The following is a 26,347-nucleotide window of genomic DNA, read 5'->3' on the forward strand; positions in this document are numbered from 1 at the left end:
ACCTTAATAAATGTACTGTATACCCTGTTATAATCAAAGGGTGTGTTCAAGTAGTTTAATTACCTTTCATTTTGTGGTTTCTTTCCGCATTATTGTTTTTTGTTTTAAAGAAACACATCTGTGTTGCGTAGACATTTTATACCACGTGAACCTCAGAAACATTATGAAAGATATATTCTGGCATGATAAAGGTGAGTGAGCAAAACATTAATCCAACGTCATAGTGATTCAACAAGGCATGTTATTGTTACCACACCTATGCACCACAAGCAATAAATCCATCAATCTTTGGTTTGCCAACTACCATTGCCCAGTATCACAAGTAACAGGACGACTTTTATTTTATGATTATCTTGGGTCACAAGCAGTTGTGTCGCATTCCTATGTAGGGCTCATCGGAGTTGTGACGTCCACACTTGAAAGGTAAACCCCAAAGACAGATACATTGTGTTGATTCGTATTGTATTGTAAATTAGCAACATGTACTTGAGGGTGTGAAGTATATGAAGTACATTCAACTGTCTTGCTTCTGGAAATTGACAGTAACCGTAAACAAACAAAATAAATTCAATCTCTAGTGGTTACCAAACAGATATGACCTCGCTGAAAACCACCACCAGGATGCTCCCAGAAAAGAGCAGCTATTCCCTTACTGTTGATTAGTTTTATCTCACGTTTACATCTTTATTGCCTAGACAAGCTGGAAGATGCCTGACGGTCACACCTCATCTTTGCCGATGCCCGTCAGGGTCCAAAGTCTGCATATAAATTCACTACAACACTCAGTTTGAACCCACTAAATACACAATGCCACAAGATTGTTGAAATAAGCTACTGTATTATTACAAATGGCATGTGTTGATGCCACTGCTTTTGTCCAATTATATCAAACGTTTTAGCTGATCAGATAAGTAGTTTTTTGAATATTGAAGGACATCAGTGCAATACAGTAATAATCAGATAACTGTATTAAGAGCACCAAATGCTGTAAGCCACCTCCTTATTATAAAATGCATGATCATTCCTGTGTAATGTATCTACCCACCTTCTACCCTATTTCCTTCTTGGCCTGTCAGTACAAAGTCAAAGTGCCATAAAGTCTATCTGCCCGAGTGTTTCCTCCCTTTCCACAGTGTGACAGCGTTAACATAGAGAGCCACTCTACAGGAGGCGAAAATAAGGGATTTCATGAAGAAAACTTAGACAAGAATCGAAAGGTACGTATCTGGTTACATTCTAATTTAATTTGGGAGTGTGAACAGACAGAACGGAACTCAGTTGATGATCATTTCATCTTGTATCGATTCCAATGTGAACTGTGAACTGCCGGCTTCATTGTGTTATGTATACGGTTTGTGTTAAAGCTTTACTCTTAAAATGAAACAAGTTAATTATGTTTGTTCTATGTTTCAGATACGAGGAACATTGCGAATTGGTGATGCTGAGAAAGGTGAGATTGGAAAACCAGAAGTTATGGTTATCTTTTATTCCAATATATGCTGTTAAAAAAAAAAAGTAGTCCATTCTTAAATGATGTTGCGATATATTGTGTGAATCTTTGCTTGCTGATTTCAGGGGGAGTGGGTTTGGCTGGACTCGGATTCTGCAGTGCCAATCGGAGCTAAGGTGAAAGTAACACCAAGCGGTCAGCGTTTACTGGTGGACGATGTGGGAAAGGTGAACCATTTTCAAGCAACTTGAAACTCTCTGGTGACGTTTGGTTGACGTTTGAACAGCTGTGCCACTGATTTCCTTACTTTTGGTTCTGTTTCTTTTGTTCAGGAGCACAGTCTGTCCCCGGAGCAGGAAGCCTCCCTTAAGGTCATGCACCCGACATCAGTGGAGGGGGTGGACGACATGATCAAACTGGGTGACATGACAGAGGCTGGCCTACTGCGGAACCTGCTGCTGCGCCACAAACATGGAATCATTTATGTAAGTTACAAAAACTTAGAGAACTGCTTAGGAGAATGAAACCAAGTTTCTTTTTGTTGGGATGTTTTACAAGTGTTAATATTTTTGATTAACATTTTGATATGCTTGCTATATTTTCCCCTTTTCTCTGGTGTACAACCCTTCACTGTCTTGACTGGAATGATCTTAAATCTGAGATAGATCATATTCACCAACATTGCTCCAGGAAAAAAACAAACATTCTTGTGTATTGTATTCAAAAAGTCCTCATAACAGCCAAAATTTTAAATTGAGTAGGGGTGTGAATTGCCTAGTACCTTGTGATTCAATCGGTATCACAATTTGATTCAATACCGATTCATCTTCAATAGTCAATTATTGCGATTTTTTTTTTTAAACAAAAGTTTAGAAAATACTAATCAGTAAACTTGTACATGTACACTGTAAGATTTGTATGAAAATGTTCTTCAGGCTTATAACTGTGAGCCACTATTTCACGTTTGAACAGCATTGAAATCAAATATTAAGGCTTAATGTTCCATTAATATAATATTCTTCCATGCTTAAAGTGTGAAACCTAACCCTAAGTAAGACATTTTGTTGAATATTTCCATCAAAAATTGATCTTTAAAAATCGATTCGGCTGCATATGAATCGATACGAGAATTGTGTGCTGTAATATCGCGATATATTGCCGAATCGATCATTTTTAACAACACCCCTAAAATTGAGTACATAGTATTGTAACACGTTTATTTCTGCCATACTTAAGATCACTTATTCCCCAGACTTACACAGGCTCCGTTCTGGTGGCAGTGAACCCATACCAAGTTTTCCCCATATACTCAAATGAGAAGGTGAGCTGTCAGTACCTTAATATTTATGTTGGTTGTGATTGAATTTTATTGCTACATATTTAATCTCTTCATCATGTTGTCCTTCAGGTAAAACTTTACCGTGGTAAAAAGCTTGGGGAACTCCCTCCACATATCTTTGCCATTGCTGAATCCTGCCACTTCAACATGAAACGCCATCTTAGGAACCAGTGCTGCATCATCAGGTCGGATTATTTCACCTTTAAAGAAGCCTGATGGGCAGGATCGCTGAAAACAGGCAATGAGAATTTCAAGTGTCGTTTCTCTCTCAAAGTGGAGAATCTGGAGCGGGCAAAACTGAAAGCTCCAAGTTGATCTTGCAGTACTTGGCAGCAATCAGCGGTGAGCTCTCCGAACAGCAGATTGAAAAACAGATCTTGGAGTCTAACCCAATATTGGAAGGTACTGCAATACTCATTAAGTCCAATGTCCTTCTCAAGAATCTTGCTTTTTACGTTAAATCCTGCAGAGATGTTCCAATTACATCACCATGAAAAGTTGATAAATGATCAACAGTTGCCTGTGCTGAAACCTGTTTTAATCTCAACTTTGCAAGCTTTTGGAAATGCTAAGACCATCCGGAATGACAACTCCAGTCGTTTTGGAAAATATCTGGAGATCTTCTTCAATGAGGGTGGAGTGATTGAGGGCGCTCGCGTGGTGCAATACCTGTTGGAGAAATCTCGCGTCTGTCATCAGGTGAGGCAACTATCTTAACAAAGCCACATACACACAAACTCTCACTGGTACAAGAGAAAACACATTGCTGAAGAGAATGTTGATAGCGGACAGATAATGTCACCTGTAAATGGGCAATCATAAACCCTCCATATGTATCAGCTGACATCAGGCCAAAATCTCTTGGTTTCTTATTTATATTGTTGGTCCATCTTCACGTCGGTATGTTTTTATTTATTTGCAAATAATTGACAAATATTGTTTTTTTAATGCCTTGTTTTCTTTGATGATGCAGTGTTAATGGGTGAACAAACATGCCATTTATTTTTTCTTGTAAAAGTGATGGCCAGCAAAATATCTCACAAAAGTGGGTACACTTTGCTACAATGTAAAGTAGTCACTGTACAGCTTGTATATACCTGTGAATGTACTGCCACCCTCAAAATGAGCATGTCCAAATTGAACCCTATTAGCCATTTCCCTCCCCGGTTTTATCAAACTTGTTAGGGAACATGTGTGTTAAATTTGGTGTTTGCGCTAAGTTTAACTCATTCACTGCCATTGACGGCTATAGACGTGAAAAAATCCTTTAAACTATTCATATTAGCTTAAAACTTTTTCCCACTTTTGTTAACAAAGAGTATGAAAACCTAGAAAAAAAATGTATAGTACATTTAGAACAGATATAAAATTTGTGATTAATCGTGAGTTAACTATTGAAGTCATGTAATTAATTACAATTGAAAATTTTAATCACCTGACGACCCTAATTTTTTATCTTTTCTTTTCTTAAAAAAAAAGAAAATATTATTAAAAAAATGTCTAGGTTTTCATACTCTTGTTAACAAAAGTGGGAAAAAAATATATAGAAATAGTTTAACAGAATTTTTTACGTTTATAGGCGTCAATGGCAGTGAATGAGTTAATTCGGCAAGCCATGGCAATGAACTCCGAGGATCTGAAAAAAAAATTTGTTACTCTACAAAAGATGATTTATCATAACTGCACTATTGAGCAAATTGTTAGCATCCTCAAACAGGAGGTGTAGGTGCACAACGTCTCTTAAAACATCCACCAACACCATGATGTCATAATTGTGGAGTTGAGGAGGATTCTGGTGGCAATGTGTGTGACTTACCGGTAGGTGAACTCCAAACCTGAGAGTGTTAAGGAAGTGCTACACATTAATGGTGGCCCTACAAAAAAAACGGACACTTTTGGGCACAATTTGGACTTTCCACTTACAGGTGTACTCACTTTTACAAATGTTTACTGCTATACCAGCTCTAAAGACACTATTTTACAGTTGTAGCAAAATCTCCTTTCAGTGTTATAAAAATACAAATAGAATACAATATTTACAAAAATATGAGTATTTGACTCAATTTCTTTAAAAAAATAAAATAAAATAAATCCACATTTGTCTAAAAGCAATATCGAATCAAATACATTTTGTTCTTGGGGGCCGAAACATGCCCAGAGACTCAGGACACTTAGCACACATATAAAGCCTAGCAAAAAAAAAATATATATACTGTATATATTTTCTTCACCTCAGGCCCAGGAAGAGCGAAACTATCATATCTTCTACTGCATGCTGGCAGGAATCACAGCAGAGGAGAGGAAGAATCTGCATCTAAAAAACGCACAAGACTACATATTCCTAACCAAGGTATGATCATGTCAACAGACAACTTATTTTATTTTTTTTTTTAAATACTTTTGCCTTCTAAGGTGCATATTTTTTCCATGTGCAGTCATTGGCAATTTCCTCATGAAATAATTTTTTCCCATTGAGATTCATAATATTTGGAATCATTTATTACACAGTCAGAACTTTCACCACGTGCTGACCATTAGTAACTTAGTTAACTGCCATACTACTATATTACAGGGGGACTGTATCACATGTGAAGGAAGGGAAGATGCAGAGGACTTCAGGCGTATTCGATCAGCTATGAAAATTCTGATGTTCTCCGATCAGCAGTGTTTTGAAATTCTCAAGCTGCTTGCAGCTATATTACACATGGGAAACGTCTACTTTGAAGGCAAGTGCCATTTTACATATGTTGTTGTCATAATTATCAAACGGGGACAAAATAAATTCATGAACCTGTCATTAGTGTGTAACCTATTACAGCTGCTGAAACTTATAAATGGATGAAAATAAGTGCACAAAATTTATTTAGCAAGGTAAATGTAAAAAAAAAAAAAAAAAAGCAATATTTTAAAGCATTCCATTAAAAAAATGTCTGTGCCATTTTAATCCAAAATACTTAGGCCTCTAAATTTGACCCAACAGTGCTCATAGTAATGAACATACGCTACGACCACCTTGGTAGGATTTTGGAAAAGGCCACCGATGACCCATTGTAAAAGTTGAACTAACATTGATGCCATCGTGTTCTGTAATTTTCTGCAGCAAACACGCAAAATAACTTGGAAACCAGTGATGTCAGCAAATCGGACCATTTTAGCATTGCAGCGTCACTGCTAGAGGTTTGTCTTGTCTTATCACCATCCAGAGCTGGGGCCACATAAGTGCTGCATCAACAAAGATTTATCTTTTTTTTTTCCTTTTTTTTATTCCTTATTTTCTTGTGCATGTTTCCTACAGGTCCAGAATTCTATGCTGGCGAACAGCTTGACCCATCGTTCCTTTATGACCAACAGAGAGAGGGTGACCAAACCTCTTGACTGTGAGCAGGCCTCTGCATCTAGGGACGCATTTGTCAAGGTCTGATTTGCTAACTTAGAGTCACATCTTTTTTTTTTTCTTCCCCATTTTCTTCAACTGAGTTGATGAGCTCCATTAAATAGTGCTTTGTCACCCTCTTGTGTTATCTACATGCAATTGTAAACCTTTTGGTCAAGGCTTCATTTACTAGTAAAATAATTATATTAATTTATAATCAATAAAAAAAATTATAGTGAGAAACACAATGTGAGTTTGGACCCATTCTAGACTCCAACTTTGTGCGACCAGTTTGAGAAGGCAAGTTTCAGTTGCAGCATGCCCATGCCCCAGTACGCAGAATAGGAGGTGTGTTAGAAAATATATATTTCAAACGCAAAACATATTTCAAACGCAAAACATATTTCAAACATCTACAAGCTTTCCCCTTCAACACGGGTTGGCTTATCGACCAGCACATCTAACGAGAGAATCATGTGGCATTTGCTTCGTTCAGTGCACGAGACGAGGCAAGAGTTGTGAGATGATAACTTGTGGTTACTTCACCATGACAATATGCCTGCGGAAGTGGGTTAGACTACATGGGGATTACTTGGAAAAGGAAAATCTTATATTTATTTTGGTGACGCCTGCCCTGGAACTTTTCTGATATGTCTCTTATGGACTCTAGAGGCATGGTTGGACAAGTTTGGCTTGGCAGAACTTGAGATCCTATAGACCTCAACAACACAATCACATTTGTGACAGTGTAGAACATAAAGAATGAGCCAGATCTTCTCATCCTACATCTTAGTCCTCAGACATGCAGTAAATGTTCTTGCAGACGAGAAAATTCCCTTTTAGCATGTGTGAACAGGTGTCATAATTGTACATTACTGATGACTGACTAATTGAATGTGATGTGTGTGTCTCATCTCTCAGGCAATCTACAATAAACTCTTCATCTGGATTGTTGGGAAAATCAATGGTGTCATCCACAAACGTATCGCTGACAAGCCCAAATCATTCTATTTGTCAATCGGCCTGCTTGACATATTTGGCTTTGAGAACTTCCAGATCAACAGGTCTTAAGACTTTACACCACTACTTTGCATGCACAATAATATCATTTCATAAAATTCACCTCCAGAACTGAACAAAAGTCACTTTCTCTCCAGTTTTGAACAGTTGTGCATAAACTTTGCAAATGAGAAGCTGCAGCAGTTCTTTGTGGGTCACATCTTCAAGCTGGAGCAGAAAGAATATCTGAAAGAAAATATTGTGTGGAATCACATCAACTTTGGTGACAATCAGAAGATCCTGGATCTTCTGGCCGGGAAACCCTGTAACCTGCTTGCTCTGATCGATGAAGAGAGCCATTTTCCAAAGGTGATGTTGTCCCGTATCAGCAGGATGATTCCACTGTAATATTTTCGGTCATGTTAAACATTTGTGCCTGTTATTATTGTGCTATATGGCAGGGTTCAGATCTGACGATGGTTGGCAAAATGAATCAGCAGCATCACGGCGACAAGACCTTTATCCCTTCTAAGAGGGAACATGACACTGACTTTGGGATTCACCATTTTGCAGGCGTTGTTTATTATGACTCCAAAGGTAGGCAAACATATTTCCAGTCTAAATCCAACGAATAAATGAAGGCTGTGTCTTGTGCCAGCAGTGAGTACAAATACTGTACTCATTCGTAAAGGTTTTTGTGAAACATTAGATTTAAAAATTAATAGATCTCCATAGTAATTATGTTTTAGCTTTGGAAAATACTGCGATTGGCTAGCAACCAGTTCAGGGTGTACCCCGCCTACTGCCCGAAGCCAGCTTGGATAGGCTCCAGCGCCCCCCGCAGCCCTTGTGAGGATAAGCGGTTAAGAAAATGGATGGATGGATGGATGGATGGATGGATGGATGGATGGATGGATGGATAGCATTGAAAATAGTTTCCCTGTTAGACCTTCTACATACGGGGATTTTAACCATTTTAGAAATACACAAAAAGATTTTGATGACTGCCTCTGTTAATTTAAATATAACAGTCTTTTAGTCATTGTGTTGAGTTTTTCCCAACCAGCCAAGGCACATATGTTAAATTACAAAAATAGCACGGCACACAATCTCACAAATGTCATAAAAGCATTTATAGTATTTTGAAATGATAATGATCTTTAATCAATTTTTCATAAATATACTGAGAAATCTGGATCTGTTTAGTTGTACAATGACACTGACAAGAAGACTGGGCGAGTACTGATACCAGGTATTGGTATTGGGCCGATACCAGGCCTTGTTTCACGATATTGTATTAGCAACAGATACCAGTATCGGTCACAGTCTTGGGGCCGTTTAACGATCAAGAACTACAAATTAGAAGAATACTAAATTGCAATTAATTTAATTCAATTTTAAGGAAAAATGCTATATTGGAATGTAGAGGTCTTCCTTCAAAATTATCTACCTTTTTTTTGTATCAAAAGCACTAGTAGTGTCTACGCTTGGTATTGGTGATTACTTGAGTTGCGTGTTCGTACTGGTATCGATCTGAAAAAAGTTATTACTGATTTATTAAAACATACCAAAGAGTGCCTACTCGGACCAGTTAACAAATTAATAAATAGAGCCCACAATTGTTTTTCTTACTTTGAAGGGTTCCTTGAGAAAAATAGAGACGCTGTAAGCTCTGACATATTCAAGATGGTTGACACGTCCACCAACAAGCTGCTTCAACAGATTTTCATGGCAGAGCTTCCATTGAATGGACTGAGAGTGACAAATAACAAGAAGGTCATGATCACACCCAGGAATTCCATGCGGGTATGAAAGCATCCTTGATTTGGAATGAAAAGTAGATATTTGACAACACTTCCCTCTTCACTGTCCCATTTACGCTGCGTTATTGTTCCTACAGTCCGTTACTGACAGCCGCAAGCAAGTGCCAACCCTCAGCGGTCAGTTCCGGCAGTCTCTGGACGCCCTCATGAAGGCTCTCACTGTCTGCCAGCCATACTTTATCCGCTGCTTCAAACCTAACAACAACAAGAAGTCTGAGGTGCATTTCTGCTTTCATTCATTTAAAGTCTTTTCAATGGAAATGATCATCTTTGCATAAGTGGGAATAGTAGATAGATTCCTCCCTGTGCCATCTCTTTGCATTTCTTTTGTAAGTGTGACTTTAATCACTTTTTTTTCCATCTGCTGTTACACTAAAACAACGTCGTCATACTGTGTTGTATGAAAAAGCAGTTCAGTTCATTTCTTGTAATTTTGTGCTTAATTGTTCTCAAGATGTTTTGCAGTTACTGATGCAAAATGCTGTACTAAAGACCTTTTTGTTCTGCCACTCCAAGGAATTTGACCGAGAACTTTGTATGCGTCAGCTGAGATACTCCGGCATGATGGATACTATCCGCGTCAGGAAACTGGGGTATCCCGTTCGCCACACCTTTGAGGAATTCTTGTCTCGCTACAGAGTGCTCTTGAAGACAACCATCTGTGACCCCAAAACTGTTAGTCATGTTATGGTCCAGGGAATAATTACATGGAACACATTTTACTGCTAATCTATAATCAGGATCAGCATGATTGTTTAACCTGTAGTATACACCTACTTACAACTTCATCATTAGGCTCATCTGCTCTGCTCAGATCCAATGTAAGAATTCTGCCAAAATTGCAGTCTTTACATCGATACTAAATTCTCACTTTTGAAATTTCTTTACAGCTTTTGTTTTGAATGTAATTAGATTGAGCAAGTTTACCTAATGGAGTGGCCAGTGAGTGTATGTTTGTACTTGATGTAACATTTGCCATGGATGAATGGAAGCATCGGCTTCTTGTCAGTATTCATTAATTAAATATTCTCTTCACAGAACACAGCTGCTGCCTGTTGTGACGCCATCTGCCAGACGGCGTTTGTATCACCTGACGAGTGGAAAATTGGGAAGACCAAGATTTTTCTGAAGGTTCTAAAAAAAATTCATTTAAAGCTGCTCTATGTAGCAATTTGACCAAAAATATATTTACAATAGCCTTTTTGTTTGACCATTTACAACTCCAACATTTTCTAATTAGCAGATTAACACCTTAGCTCTTCACAATGTGTGTTCCTGCAAGCCTCTGGCCAATAGTTTTCAGGCTGGATTTGGGTTTGAATTTCCCACCCTCTAGTGTGTAGTGACTAAGGGAGTGTGAAATTTCATTTTTCGGTCACACGTGGCAGTAGTGATTCGAAATTCAATATCCTGCATTGAGCATCTTCATTAACACGTTTTGTATTGATTAGTTATGGCAATGATTTGACAGTATTTTCTCTCACTGGTAAAATTGTTTGCTCCAAAAATATATTCATCTACATCTGAGGCATTTTTTGCTTTTCAGTTATTCAGACCCCACTCATAGCTATTTTTTTTTTAAACCTGGCAATCTATTGCAGTGATTTCCTGGACAGACCCAGAGACTGGAAATAGTTTTTTTTTTTATCTTCCAGGATGCTCATGATGCTATCCTAGAACGCCTGAGGGAAGAAGAACTCAGCATGAAAGCTCTTGTGATCCAGCGATTCATGCTGGGATACAAGCACAGGTGCAATTTAATTCTAAATATAGCTCATAAATGATAATGTGAACTGAGGCAGCTTTGACTGACAATACCAGGTACAAACAATATGGTTATTCGTGCAGATTGAAATTTACTAATGTAATATTTTGTCCCGCTCAGGTTAAAAAATCGTGTTAAAAAAAAAAGAAAAGAAGCCTGCTACAGTGATATGTATTGGATCTCATTGGCTTGTTATCTAAAAGTTGTGGCCAGTGAGCTTACATTACAGTTGCAGCATTATTGCTCTGCCTCTTTTATAGAAAGTATTTTCTGAAGAAGCGGAGGGCGGCTGTGGTGTTGCAGAAAAACTGGAGAGCTTACTGGGAAAACAAGGCAGGAAAAAAAGTACGATTTTGAACATAGCATCTGACATTCTGCTTTTATTTAGGCACCGGCAGTAAAACTGTTTCAAATCATTTTTCCTCCCACTCTTGCTCTGAATAGCTCCTGCAAGGTTTTGAACGCCTGGTGTCAAAAATACGTGGTCGGAAGCTTCAGTCCCTGTATCAAAGGCAACGAGCAGCACTACTCACTTTACAGGCACACGTATGTAATCAAGATAATGTTTGGCCAGATTATGTAGCAATTTGCTGAAGTTTACGTTTGTGATGGCACCATGACATCACATTTTCAAGAGACTTAATGTTTTCGATAGTTTGGCACTTGAACACAATTTGGGGAAATTGCGCTTTACTCATAGAACAGACAATTTTAACAGTATGTTTTTACCTCTACCAAACATACAAGGCAGGAATTAATCTTGCTACCAGCATAACTCAAAAAATGACAAACAGTTTTCCTCAAAAGGTTTTTGTATGTGTCTGGAATGGGCCAAAGCAGAACCCTTTGTAGTTTTCTGTGGATTCAGATTGACATTTTTTTTTTACCGGTAAGTTATTATTTACCATCTTTAAACCTACGATCTATGGAAGATAACGGGTATTATCGAGACCTTCAGGATACAGATGTCTTAACATCTTGCAAAATTTAAAAGTAATGTGTTTTGTTTTGATCTAAAGCAGCATAAAACATAATGTACTCAATGTTCATACATTAGTATGAATTGATAAGTAATCACTGAGACAATGTGTAGGTCCGAGGTTACCAGGCAAGGAAGAGTTGGAAGCAGAAGAGAGAAGCAGTCATAATTCTGCAAGCTTACACCAGAGGACTCCTGGCAAGACAATTATTTACAGGAATGAGGGTTGTGGTAAGTACTGAAAATCTTGATGTAAAAATAATAGGCATTGTATGTTTTCAATGCTCCATGTACCACTTATACAGGGTCTCCGGGGCATGCATGCACCGGATGCACCGCACACACCGGATGCACCGCACACACCGGATGCACCGCACACACCGGATGCACCGCACACACCGGATGCACCGCACACACCGGATGCACCGCACACACCGGATGCACCGCACACACCGGATGCACCGCACACACCGGATGAACCGCACACACCGGATGCACCGCACACACCGGTTCAACCAGAAGAGCATGACACTGAAGATTATATTGGCTTGGAGCTTCAGCGCCGACTAGAAGAAGTCATCATACAGGCTCAGCAAGATAATGAGGAGCTTGAGCCAATCACTGAGATGGATTTGGCCGAGAAGAAAAGAAATGTCCTGCCCATACCTATTGTGACAGTTACAACATGTGAAGAATTGGAATCAAAGGAAATGGAGGTTTGATAATAGCTTTGAAGAAAATTGTCATATTGATCAAGCAAATATGCTTAAAACTGTTCAACCTAACATCTGTTTATTTGAACTCTATAGAAAGCAGAGACCACGTCTGAGATAAGCATTACAGCTTCAGACAGAACAACCCCGACTCTATCGCTCTACGAAGAGGAAGATGATTTTGAAGATTTCAATGAAGAGTTTTCATTCTACAGGTTCAGCATTCTTCACTTCCAGAGTGATGTGAGCCACACACATATAAATCACAGACTCAGGAAGCCTCTTCTGCAACACGACGACGAGAGCGACTCATTGGTGAGTAGTAAAACATGTGGGCATGCGTACTTCATTTTCCAGGACATGTCTCTATTTGGACATCACCTGTCATTTCTATACAGGCCTGTCTGACCGTATGGTGGATTATATTACGATTCATGGGGGACTTACCAGAGCCCAGATCTCAGGATGCGACTTCTCAGGCCTCTATCAGCATTTCTCGCAATCTGCCTCACAGGCAGGGCAGGAGGCTGAGCAGCCTGGTGGGACTTGACCAGGTAAGTAAGGAAGAACGGGAAACTTTTATTTTTAACTTTTGTAGTGAGTTTAACCGCAATTGTGGGGTGTTCATTTAAAGGGGAAGTCAAATTGTCTTTACAATAATGTTCTATGCAGCCCCACTAGTCTAAACATGATATTCTGATTAATATTGTGTTTGTGGAATATGAATTAAACAGCAAAATCCAGCCGTTTTTATCCATCTGAGCGGGCGGCCATTTTACTACTTATTGTCGACTGAAATGGTATCACAGTTGCTCAGGTCTCAGGTAGCGATCAATCAGGGCTTACCTGTTTTCTGGGTGTGGTCTTGTGGCGTTCATAAGGTAAGCCGCGATTGGGGCCTGGGGCACTGTGATGTGCAAAATGGTCGTTCCCCCTAGGATGGATGAAAACAGGTGGATTTTCCTGGTTAGGTCATATTCCACAAACACAATATTAATCAGAAGGCCGTGTTCTAACTAGTGGGGGCTGCAAGAACATATAGGTTTGTTTTGTTTTGAGTTCCCCTTAAAAAAAAAGTATCTTTAATGCTGAGCATTATTAATTATACTCCAGACTGAATGTAAAACCCTCTGAAGCGTTTTAAATCACTGGACACTAAATCTGTCCAAAAAAGAAAAGGATATCATATTCTGGCTATAATCGTATTACAAATGTCCATCATTGCTGTATTAATACAATTTGGTATTTTTTTTTAGAAAATACTCAGGAAGAACAAGAAAAAGCAAGGAAACAGGAAACCCTCTGCTATTATTGAGGAGGTTAGTCTTCATGCTCCCACATTTATTGTGTTTTTGTTTCAAATTTAATCATTTCCATTGTCTCCCAAACCAGCCGGACAGCTTCACAGAAGATGAGGGTGTTTTGATTGGAGAGGGGCCTACATTGGACAGGCAACTTTCTCCTCTGGAAAAACTGCACATTATTGTTGGATTTGCACTATCCAAACGAGACATAAGGTGAGAATATAACCTATCTACATATTAGCTTCAACAGGACAAGATGTGGATTAGACAAATTTAATTTAGCCCTCCAAACCAGACAGGCACAAAAAAAAATCCTGAATGCCTTTATTGTTTATTATTTCCAAATGTATATATGAGTCCTCACTTGAGCATTTTGATTCACTGTGTTTCTCCCAGAGATGAGATTTACTGTCAGATCTGTAAGCAGCTGATTGACAATAAAAACAGAACAAGCCGTATGCAAGGATGGACCTTACTCTCCATCTGTCTGGGGATCTTTCCCCCGACAGACCTCTTCATCAAGGTCAGCTTCTGCCAATTTAGTTTTTGAAATTGCAGTGCGTGTGAACTCTGAGATTTACTGCCGGAAAAGGCCATATTTTATCAACTGGAGGCGAAAGCTGGATTTATACTGCAGGTACAATCCCACCAAAAATTCACGAGTAACAAGTATCAACACTGAGCAGTGGCAACGTGGAAATAAACAGCAATACATTCATAATGTAATATTTTATTGGTCTGCACACTTGTCCCAGGTCAGTGATTGAGTATTTCAGTGATGTTAAAGGCAAAGTCAACCCAAAAATGTTCATTACAATAAACAATGTTCTATGCAGCCCCACTAGTCTAAACACAGTATTCTGATTAATACCGTATTACGTGAGTGGAATGTGAAGTAAGCAGTAAAATTGACATGTTTTCATCCCTCTCGGGGGCCATTTTGCCTTGTACAGCCACTTGCTTTCGACTGAAAATGAGCTCACAGTGACTCAGAGCTCAGGTAAAAAACAGTCACAGCTCACCTGTTTTCTGAGTTTGGTCATGTGACATTTTCTAGTTGAGCCACAGTTAGTCGTTACCTTAACTCAACTGTGAGCAACTGTGATGTAATTTTCAGTTGACAGCAAGTGGCAAAATGGCGGCCCCCTGAGATGGGTAAAAATGGGTGGATATTGCTGCTAATTCACATTCCACAAACACAATATTAATCAAAATACCATGTTTTAAATAGTGGGGCTGCATAGAACATATTATCGTAATTTAAAAAAATTGAGGTGACTTCCCTATTTGGGAAATGGCCTGATTTCGGTGTGAAGGCACGTAACTTATTTGGGGGGTTATATTTACGTTGCCACAATGCATATCCAGCTTGTGTCACTTGAACCATGAAGTGTAAATCCAGCTTCATGTGCAAATGTTGCTCAAGGCACGAGCAGAATAGTGATGGCATCAAAGCACTGTGATGATTACTGATATCAGAACTGGTAATTTGGCATTTGGGATGAAACTGCCAACTCCATGACTGTTGGTTAAAATGTGTGGAAGAATAGGGAAACATATTTGATGCACAATGGTGTGTCTCTATTACTTAGTGAAGGATGAAGAGCATAACACTTGGACTCTCAATCAAAATGATTCAGAAGTCAAATTAAAGTTTAATTATCCCTGTTCATGTACGACTTGAGTAAAACATTCTTTAACTACCGGTAGCTTCCCTACTGCAGGTTTAGACTCTTTTTTTTCTTCTCTTAACTGATTACTTTATTTGTGTGTTATTTCACTTTTACACACAGTATTTGGAGACCTTTATCCACAGGGGGCCAAATGGCTACGCAGAATATTGTAGTGAGCGCCTGCGTCGCATTAAAGCCAATGGAGAGCGAAAAGAGCTGCCCTGTTGGCTCGAATTACAGGTACATATACTGGCTTGTGTTGAGCTGTTTAATTGTGGAGGTTGGCAAAAGTCTTCATTCATTAACAGGTTACGAAAAGAGAATCCGTAAAGAGTCATTAAAGTTGTATCCTTTTCCCTGTTGACAGGCTGTCAAAGCTTTGGAGCCTATAGAAATGACGGTGACTCTGACAGATGGCAGTAATGTCAGCCTGCAGCTGGACTCAGCCTCCACCTCTGCAGAGGCCTGTCAAGCTGTGGCTGACAAGATTAATCTGCGAGACACATATGGATTCTCCCTCTACATTCGTCTCTTTGATAAAGTGAGCTTTACTTCCCCTGGTAAATAGGAGAGGGATTTTACTGAAGGCAGGCTTTGCTAAATCTCATATCAACCTTAAGAGGGACAGCACACACTAAGCATTTTGACCTTTTGACTCCAGATGTGGTCTCTGGGCAGCTGTGGGAAGCATGTGTTGGATGCTGTGTCTCAGTGCGAGCAGGAGAGGAGGCGACAGGGCAAGCAGGAGAAGGACACGCCTGTGCAGTTCACAGTCCGCAAAGAGCTCTTCACGCCCTGGCACAACTGCTCTGAAGACTCCATCAGTACCGACCTCATCTACAAGCAGGTCATTCAGTGCATCAAGTCAGGAGAGTACATTAGTGAGAAGGTGAGACTTTATACACAGTACATTATAAAACAGTATTACTGTATAAAAACTACAACCGCAATAAACATATTTTAGATTAATTAACAACTCAGGCTATGTGAACCATAACAGAGCGTTATATGATGTCTGTCAAGTGTATATGTGAACACTTTTAACATGTTTAACAAGCTAATACTAGCAAATTGTTTCCTGTGTATGTTTCATATTGTGACCATCAAACCCAAAACAAATCTTTATATACTATACAGTAGTCACTAAAATGGCATTGCACCCTTCAGGAGGATGAATATATCCAGTTGGCAACAAAACACTATTATATCCAGTTTGGCTCATCATACAGCAAAGAGAATGTGCAGAGGGTGGTTGAGGACTGCATTGCTATACCTTTGATTGAAAACAAATCTATGGCCAAATGGATCCAACTCATCAGCTCAGCATACTTACAGGTAAGAGACGAATGTACTTCCTGCAGGGGAAATCCCTAGGGGATTTGGTGCCCTAGGCGAAAGTGTAAATTGTAGCAGACCTTTGTTGAAATTTTGTGTCTTAACTTGACAGGGTGCTTACATAAAGGGGACCATGAGCACAGAGAGCGTGAAAGGAGAACTTGTTGATTGTGCTCGAGTGGAATGGCCAGTCCACTTCTCCAAGCTTTATGATGTTACAATGGTGTCAGGTTAGTCAACATGCAGACCATTTTACACAATTATTGCCGCTACCAGTTGAAGTTTACTGTCGAGTAAGGCTGCAAGTTATGATTATTTCAAAAATCGATTAATCTGTTGATTATTTTTGTCTATCAATCAGATTAAAAACATTTAATTTCCATTCTTTAATTAAAAAATATGACACTATTTCAAATTGACAGTGCAGAAATTGCACAAGCATAAAGTGTAATGATTCAGTTGCTGATTCGGTCTCTGTCAGAGTAATACGCAACGCAAATTTGAGTTTGACTGTATTTTGATTCAACACAGAGAATCAGTCCACATTCATGGAGGACTACAGAAATCAGACTGTTTCTTGTTGAGAAGCAGAAATTACGAGCATTTGTACCAATTAAAAAATGTATATAAATGATTCATGTATTGATTCATTTGATAATCAAATAGTTGTTGAGTTATTAATGCACATTTACTACCAAGATAAACATCAAAGATAATTCTACATCTGCATTTAAAACAACCTCATAAGTGTGCTTTAAGTATGCCATCTTAACGCTAACACACAATGCAAATGACCAGTTTGGCTACCAAATAACATCCATGTCTAGGGGTGTTTGAAAAAAACGATTTGGCAATATATCACCATATTACAGCGCGCAATTCTCGAATTGATTCGATATGCGGCCGAATCGATTTTTAAACATAATTTTTTTATGGGAATATTCAGCAAATCGTCTTACTTAGGGTTAGGATTCACACATTAAGCATAGAAGAATGTTATAGTAATGGAACATTAGGCCTTAATATTTTATTTCGGTGCTGTTCAAACATGAAACAGACACCTGTTTGTTAAACGCAGTGGCTCAGTTATAAGCCTGAATTTTCAGATAAATACATTTCCATACAAATCTTGCAGTGTACATGTACAAATTTACTGATTAGTATTTTCTAAATTTGAGTTTAAAAAAATCGCAATAATCAATTTATAAATTTGTATTGGGATTAATCGGTATTGAATCAGGTTGTGACCTATGAGTCGTGATACGAATTGAATCGCCAGGTACTTGGCAATTCACACCCCTATCCACGTCGCAGTTATAACCCTTTTAAACAATGTATTTTTTTTAACACATAACAGTGCAGCAACACATGTAGGTTACCGGTAATATTACTGCAGCTTACTGAGTCAGTTACGAAACACTTCATTGTGGTTGTCGTCTGTAATATACTGCACCCTGATAGCGGAAGCACATACAGCAGGAGGTACAATGCGGGGATGGAACGGATGAATGTTTTTTTCATTCATTTCAGTGAGAAAAGATGATTTAGTGTTTGAGTTGTGAGTGTAGTCATCCTGATGAATAAAACACCACTGTATGTCCACAGGGCCTACTTTGCCCAAAAGTAGGTTTGTTGTGGCTGTAAACTGGAGTGGCATCTTCTTCATGGATGGAAGAGACAAGAAACTCCTTGAGCTGCCTTACCTGGAAGTAAAAGAAGTCCAAAAATTGAGGTATGGTTCATGTTTTCCACCTTTGGGGCTTGCGTTATCAATTTTGGTCAATCAAACTGACTTATTCTAATGATGGCCTTTTAAGTGACCGGTCGGTGAGTGTAGCCACAATTAGAGGTGAATATGTCCTAATGTGTGGCGAAGCTGATGACATGGCTGCACTTGTAGAGCAAAACTTGAGTGGACTACGAGCCCGCTCGGTGTTTGCACTCGCTAAGCAGGATTCCAATAAATCAGGTAGGAGTCGACGGCATTTTTAGTAACCTACAAACATGAATAACTTCCTATGTGCTACTCCCTTCAACAGATGACCCCATGTTCTTGGTCTGTAAAGAAGGCGACCTTTTGTTGATAGAAAAGGATTCCTCTGGCAAGAATGTGTTCAATGCTACAAATCAGAAGACAAATATCAGTGGTGCTGTCTATAAAGATGGAGTGCAGTTCCTCCCAACTCTCAGCAAACCCACTGATGACATGCTGGTATTGTAAAATGACGGATATCTTATTTGGCCAAGAAGATGGCAAACAGTACGAAGCATTGGTGTAGAAAGTGGTCTACAAATGAATCCTCATTTTTGTTTCATTGACCCTATCAGGAGCTGCTCACTCCGGGCCAGAGGAAAACACAAAGTGGGCCCCAAAGAGAGGAAACAGTTGCTCCTGTCTCTTTAAAAGAGTTTGCGCTCGACAATTTTCGGTGATATGTCTTTTATTTTTTAATTACTATACAGACACTATACACTGTTCTTCAACTGCTGGATAAATATGTTCAGATTTATTTACAGTGTGTTTAAGCGAGTACAGCTTAAAGTCATAATTAGAGTGCATATTTGAATGAAAAACTTCTCGGGCACAAATATAATATAAAGAAAAGGGGGGGAAAAGTATGTTGGTAACTGAGTGTGCTTTCTTGTGGCGCGTAATGACATTCTTAAACCCACTACACAAACTAGGCCATTGGGCATTGCAATTTAAAGGGGAAGTCAACTTAAAAACGAATTCTTGACAATAATATGTTCAATGCAGACCCACGAGTCTAAATACGGTATATTGGTTAACCCATTCACTGCCATTGACGCCTATAAACGTCAAAAATGTAAGTATGACAACCTAGACATTTTTTTAAATAATCTTTGGGGGAGAAAAGATTACTAAAAATTAGAGGTGTTAGGCACTAATTTTTTTAATTGTAATTAATCGCATTACTTCAATAGTTAACTCACGATTAATCACAAATGTTATATCTGTTCTAAATGTACAATAAAAAAAATTCTAGGTTTCCATACTCTTGTTAACAAAAGTGGAAAAAAATGTTAAACTAATAGAAACAGTTCAAATTATTTTTTTACGTCTATAGCCGTCAATGGCAGTGAATGAGTTAATATTGCGTTAGTGGAGTATGAGTTAACCTTTATCAGTATCAGAAGGCGGACGTTTTGTCACTTGCTGTCGAGTGAAAATAACATCACAGTTGCTCAGGTCTCAGGTAACAACCAATTACAGCTCAGCTTCAGAAAACAGGTGAACTGTGATTGGCCGCTATCTGAGCCCTGAGCAACTGTGATGTCATCTTCAGTCGACAGCAAGTGGCAAAATAGCCGTCCCCTTAGATGGATAAAAATGGCTCGATTTTGCCACATAACTCATATTCCACAAATGTAATATTGATCAGAATGTCCTGTTTACAGTGAGGTCACCTATAATATATTATTGTCAAGAAATGTTTAAGGTTGACTTCCCCTTTAAACACACACAAATATAATTGGGAACATGTACACATGATATTTCACAGCAAAACATGCTGTTTAAAAAAGATATGCAGCTTTCCTGTTGAAAAAAAAATCTGTTGTATAACCACTGTTTCTGAGAACTGCTTCATATTTGTGTTGCCTTTAGTTGACCAACTTTAATTTAGTAACTAGTACAATACGCAGTCTGTTTGTATTTCTTGGTATTGCCTCAGTGTTTTTGAATGTCACTCCACAAGTTCCTTTCGCCCTCTCACAAGGCAATAATGACCTCCTCAGATGGTCTGATGTATTCAAAATGATCCCAGAAATGTGGTGAATAGCTCCACAGGGGGCCAGAAACATCCCCACGTCACGATACTCGGCTACCATGTTTTAATGTCTTGACAGTGTACTGTAGCCTGAATTCAACGTTTGTGGGTGATTTTGCTCAGTTGCCCTGTGCTGGTATGTCAGTTCCAGAAGTTGGTCGACTCCATGCAACACAGTTGTGAAGCACTTCTAAGATTTACTCGATTATATTGGTGTCTGCCTGTACCCAAAATGAATGTTTAAATGTCTGTGTAACCCCTCCTCACTGTGACAGACCTCTAGGTAAAGAAAGGCTGTGGGTGTGTTCAAGAGAACCGCTGAAGCAGCCACTAATGAAGAGTCTGGTCCGCAACTCTGAGCTGAACTACCTCGCCTGCAACGCCTTCACTGATATCCTCTTAACCAACTGCTGTTGCAACATCTGTTTTAATGACAGCACAAGTATCTTACACTGCAGATTGTGTTGCAAACATTCATTTTCAATATTTTGGTAATTCTGACTACAATATGAGCGAGTCCTTGACGTGGTTGCTACCCATTTTGAAGTACATGGGCGACTACCCCATCAAACAGGTTCGCAGTCCGTTAGAATTGACAGACCAGATATTTGGCCCCGCTACGCAGCACGAGCCTCTGCAGGATGAGATCTACTGCCAGATCATGAGGCAGATGACCAATAACAGCAGCAGGTAGATGCGCCTGGGTGTTGTATTGCAACAATGTCACCAAATTCACCATTACATTGCTCTCTGCAGGCTGAGCATGGAGCGCGGGTGGCAGCTGATGTGGTTGTGTTCAGGCTTGTTCGTGCCCAGTCCGTATCTGATGAGACACACTCAGCGGTTCCTACAGTCACGACCCAGAGAACCCCTGGCTGCAGGATGTCTCCAGAGGCTGCAGCGGATGTGCAGGTCAGCCTGCAGTTGAAGATATCTGATTATATAGGGACATTTACATCTAATAAGATCCAATAGAAGAGAAGTATTTAAAATGTTCAAAGTTTTCAAATACTGTGGACCAGCAGTGTAATTTGGTATAGGTAAAGCAGGTGCAAATTAATATGTGGTAGATTGATGTAACGATAACGGCAATATCGTGATACCGCAATATTAAAACTGCCGCAATATCTGCGTCGCCATGTCACGATAGTAAGCAGCATATCTGTTAAAAAAAAAGTCAGGTTGGTTTCCATTTGTGCAGTTCTAGCACACTCTGGTGGGGTTTTTTTTGTGCAGTTAAATTTTCGCAAGGCATGTTTTGGCCCTTCTATATTTAAAATCCACACTAATGGTCAGATGGAGGGGAACGTAATATGCTTGTGAACTGAGTCAATTTGTGGAGGAACTCAATGTGTGCGTGCATTGGCAAGTAAGTGCCTCAATAATAAGTGTTATTAGAGATTGTATGTTGTTTATGTGCATTGCTGTTGTGTACAAAAGCACAATGTTGTGTGTTTTTAAGTATGAGCGCTTTTTTTTTTTTTTACAATATTGTCACTTTTTTTTTAACATCGCCAACCTCCCAACAATATCATGATAAATATTGTATCGTGATAATATCGTATGTTTGGATATCGTTTACATCCCTATTAATTATACAAACAATAACTGTTGACACTCTTTCATATTTTGGTTTCACGTTTACATTATAGGAGCTAGCGACTTAGCATGGTAGCCTACATGAAAACCAGAGAGGTGTCTATGGGTGAAAACAAGCGATTGTAAAGCTGAGAAAAGTTTGAAAATCAAACAAATATCTTGATAAAGCCACAGGTGTACAATCAGCATTCTGAACAGAAATGTTTTGATAACTGCAAAAACGGCCATCAGCAACCTGCAAAGGGCAGTAGCGAATGTATCACTATTTATGGTTTGCAGACACCTTTATAAACACAGGTAGAAAGTCTACACTGGATGATGCCAGTTATAAGCAAAAAGAATTGCATGACCAGACCAGAATTTGCCAATTCTGTACTGAGGGCTAGAAAGTTTCAAGTTGGCAATGTCGTCTTTAAACATTTGTCTCCTGTATGCTTTATTTGCTCAGTAAGGATCCCAGGAAACGTCCTCCACCTCTGGTTGAAGTAGATGCCATCCAGCAGAACAGCACCCTCATTTTCCATAAAATTCACTTCCCAAATGACACAAATGATGTAAGTGGCAAAACTCTCCCGTATATTTTGAGATTATCCTGGTTTTCACATTGAACTTCTATTGTTCTGATAGATTCCATATCCTTCTAGGCAATTTAAAGAAGAAAACACATTTTCTTTATTCCTTTGCATTTCGACTGAGATATGGTCTCTTCCTCCTCATGCTTTTACAGTTATTTGAGGTGACATCTACGACTACAATCCAAGAGCTGTGCTGCAGTATTGCTTCCCAGCTAAAGCTGAGCTCGCCAGATGGATATGGCCTCTATTTGAAAACAACTAATAAGGTATGCATTTCTTGATTTCCATGCAAGTTTGTTTATAACTGGACAAAGGAGTGCGAAGTACTTTCTAAAATGTTATGTAATCTTCTTTTAACTTCAGATGCTGAGCTTGACTGAGCAGACATATTTCTTTGACAGTTTACGGGAGGCATCGGAAATTTCAAAGAAAGGGAAAAAAGTGAGAGAAGGTAACGTAATAATTTCTATTTTATTAATTAATATGTTATTTCTCATCTTCTCTGTATTTCTAATTGACATTTTTCTTACCAGTCAATTTAGCCTACGCTCTGATTTTTAAGAGGAAGCTCTGGTTCAATGTTATGCCGGGAAAAGACTTGGTTGCGGACCTCACCTTCTATTTCCCACAGGTACCAAAACTTAACACCTGATTGCACTCTAAGTTGTAAGAAATTATTTTCAGCATGTGTAACTTACATGTTCTTAAACTCTGCCATAAAGGAGCTGCCAAAATACCTTCTGGGTTATCACAACTGCAGCAAAGAGGACATGATCAAGCTTGGCGGGCTGCTTTTCAGAGCCAAAGTGGATTCTGACAGATCACAGTTTGTCATGATCCCCAAAATGCTGACAGGCTTGGTCCCTGCTGACCAGATTAAAAGCGCGTCCCCTGAGGAATGGAAGAAGGTAAATGAGGATGGAAAGGGAGTGAAGACATACTCTTCACCTGGCGGTTTTCCATCCCATGAAAATGAGTCGTGTGTAATTTGGGTTCGTCTTGCAGCACATCATGACATCCTACAACAAGCAGAGTGGCATCACAGTGGAGGAATGTAAAATTGCCTTCCTGCAAGCCATATCAAGCTGGCCAACCTTTGGCTGTACCTTCTTTGAAGTGAAAGTAAGTTAGAAGGATGAAAGACAGATCCACAGGCAATTATAGTGGATATGCAAATTGCCTTGGCACACGTGGAGACTATTCATGATGACATTTCCGTTTTTGCAGCAAACATGTGAGTCGAGCTACCCAAGTATAATTTGGATTGCCATCAGCAAGCAAGGTGTAAGCTTAATCGACCCAAAGTCAAAGGTATGCACGCTAACTACCAGCAGTCACTGATGTTAGACAACTGGGACTTGCTCACACAATTAAAAAAAATTGTTTTTACTCAAAGCTATTTGACGGGGTTTATGTCAGGACGTTCACGTTTGTTTTGAATGGCAAACCTATCCAGTGATGCACTTATGGATCTTTTAGTCATGCTGGACTAGAAAAGGGTCCTCCCAACCTATTCCCACAAAGTCGAAAGAATAGAATTGTGCAATTTGTGTTGGATCTTATTATTTAGTGTGTTTGTACATGATTTCGTGACCACCTATTTCATTTGTCATATTTTTTTCATCCTCATAAAGGTACAGTGTTGCCTCAGTTACCTTGAAAAAGTAACTTAGTTACTTATTATTTGATTCTAAAAGTAACATAGTTACTTTACTGATTACTTGAGTTTAGAAGTAATAAGTCAGTTACTTTCAGTTGACGCTGGCAACCCCGTTTAACATAAAAATGGCAACTGGTTTTGCCAATACTTTATTGGAAGTGAATTTTTAACAGTAATGTTTAAGGATGAAGTTTTTTTGAAAAATAAAATGGCCGTTTTGACTCCACACAAGTCTTTCTGGATTTCACTGAACATAAATGGTCTATTTGTTTGTTTGTTTTTAAATAGTCTTTCTTGACTTAACATAAATACATTTTATATAATATAAAATGAAGGCGGTCTTTTTTCCTGTGTATTTAACTCTTACTACTGTAATAGTAAAACTTTTACATGTACAAATGTAAATCAATGTACAATTGTACATTTAGGGACCTCCTAAATTAGTCGCAGCTCTGCTTCACACAACCTGTTGGGACTATGTACCATGCTTTGACTCCAAATGTTTCTTCAAAATTGATGTAGTTTTTTTTTTTTTTTTAGCTAGATAATACTTTTTGTCAACAGTACCAACTTAAAAAAAAAATTCTCTACCTGAAACAAACTGAACATAGGGACTGTCATTAGTATGTACATATGACTTGGCCCATAAGTGGCATCACTCCCCAAGATCAGTTGTTCTCAACCCTGGTCCTCAAGTACCCCTATCCAGTCTGTTTTCCATGTCGCCCACAGCCAACAAAGGTGTTTCAAACAATGAGCTAATAGGGGTACTCGAGGACCGAGGCTGAGAACCAGTGCCCTAGATGGTAGGGCTTAGATGACCTCATCCCGTAATGTTCCTAGTGTTTCCTGTACATTCATTCAGGAGGGGCTCCTAAATCGTAGCTGCCACTCTTTCAAATGTATTTTTGTTTTTTCTCAACAATAGCATTTTTTTGTATTTTATTGTTGAACACTAAACCGCATATGACAATCTTACTCAGTATGGAAATACACTTGCACGAATTACCGACAAGAGAAGAGGTAAACGTGAGTTGTTAGCTTGAGATAACTCGACATAGATTTTACAAGTTAAACAGAAAAGCTGCCCCTGCTGCTGAGAAAAAAAAATTCCTAGAGGAAACACAAGATACCTTGAAATATACGATACCTGGTATCCGAATTTTATTACATTGTCACACTTTTGCTTTTTGTCATTGCTGACCAAATATTTGATTATAATATGAACCTTGCAGGAGTTGCTGGTCATGCATCCATTCAGCCGCATCACAGAGTGCCACAGCATTGGGAGCTACTTCCAGATGACAATCGGCACCGTGGTCCGAGGGAACGTCTTTGTCTGTGAAACCTCACAGGTGAGCATCCCGCATCCCAACCAATCCTGCCATGTTGGTTTATTGCCGTATTTAAGGTTATCGTTTTCCAAATAGAACAGTTGCTGATCTTTTCTATGCCATGTTTCAGGGTCACACAATGGAGGACCTTCTCAGATCTTATGTCAGGATGTATGAAAGGCAAAGGCAGGCCTTTCAATCCAAAAACCATATGTTTACTTGAGCTCCTGCGATTAATATAAGCTCAGCTAAGTATGCAGACTTCACAACAAGCCAATAATATGAGTTTTTTTTTGTTTTCTTCATCATAATTCCAATTCAGTGGTGTCATTTTGAAAAAAATATATGTATGCTCCTGTATAGACTAAGCGACACCATAAATTATACAACCAATAAATATGTCTCTTAAATTGTCTATGTTCAGTGGTCATTTTCTTACCTCTGTTTGCGTATTTTTATTTTTATTTGCATAGTTTATTAATATAAAATAAGCACTTTTTGCTTTCAGCTGCTCATTACACATTTTTATGTAACATTAAAAACTCACTACATACCACTATAGATCATATATCCTTACCCTTTTCATTTAGCTAAATAAGCTTACCAAAAATAGTAAACGCCTCTCAGTGCGTTGA

The 26,347-nt window shown here is 38.9% G+C and overlaps 1 protein-coding gene across 1 annotated transcript; it reads left to right on the top strand.

The window, feature by feature from the left end:
- The first annotated feature begins 1,083 nt into the window (after positions 1 to 1,083).
- On the top strand, positions 1,084 to 26,125 carry LOC147182020 (unconventional myosin-VIIa-like). The gene is made up of 50 exons (XM_086098558.1): positions 1,084 to 1,217; positions 1,414 to 1,450; positions 1,576 to 1,677; positions 1,783 to 1,935; positions 2,703 to 2,771; positions 2,859 to 2,974; positions 3,064 to 3,191; positions 3,346 to 3,488; positions 5,026 to 5,139; positions 5,362 to 5,515; positions 5,890 to 5,966; positions 6,085 to 6,204; positions 7,084 to 7,226; positions 7,320 to 7,530; positions 7,623 to 7,758; positions 8,801 to 8,967; positions 9,062 to 9,202; positions 9,501 to 9,659; positions 10,023 to 10,115; positions 10,640 to 10,734; positions 11,010 to 11,094; positions 11,194 to 11,295; positions 11,843 to 11,959; positions 12,034 to 12,444; positions 12,538 to 12,756; positions 12,840 to 12,995; positions 13,698 to 13,760; positions 13,834 to 13,958; positions 14,142 to 14,268; positions 15,539 to 15,658; positions 15,786 to 15,959; positions 16,080 to 16,307; positions 16,586 to 16,753; positions 16,866 to 16,983; positions 18,359 to 18,485; positions 18,571 to 18,722; positions 18,793 to 18,965; positions 19,082 to 19,182; positions 20,820 to 20,935; positions 21,081 to 21,234; positions 21,301 to 21,456; positions 22,592 to 22,697; positions 22,871 to 22,984; positions 23,082 to 23,169; positions 23,252 to 23,349; positions 23,441 to 23,626; positions 23,724 to 23,840; positions 23,946 to 24,029; positions 25,614 to 25,733; positions 25,843 to 26,125. The coding sequence occupies exons 2-50, from the start codon at positions 1,439 to 1,441 to the stop codon at positions 25,933 to 25,935; spliced, it is 6,531 nt and encodes a 2,176-aa protein (XP_085954684.1). The 5' UTR covers positions 1,084 to 1,217; positions 1,414 to 1,438; the 3' UTR covers positions 25,936 to 26,125.
- Positions 26,126 to 26,347: the final 222 nt, after the last annotated feature.

This window comes from Leptonotus elevatus, chromosome 1 (assembly GCF_054856555.1).
Source record: "Leptonotus elevatus isolate MCC_2025b chromosome 1, RoL_Lele_1.0, whole genome shotgun sequence".
NCBI classification, from domain to species: domain Eukaryota; kingdom Metazoa; phylum Chordata; class Actinopteri; order Syngnathiformes; family Syngnathidae; genus Leptonotus; species Leptonotus elevatus.

What these genes read in the sequence shown, in the direction of transcription:
- LOC147182020 (XM_086098558.1), top strand. An exon ending in CCTGTTGGCTCGAATTACAG is followed by an intron (nt 15,659 to 15,785) that starts GTACATATACTG and finishes CCCTGTTGACAG; the next exon opens with GCTGTCAAAGCTTTGGAGCC. An exon ending in AGGCTGCAGCGGATGTGCAG is followed by an intron (nt 21,457 to 22,591) that starts GTCAGCCTGCAG and finishes TTATTTGCTCAG; the next exon opens with TAAGGATCCCAGGAAACGTC.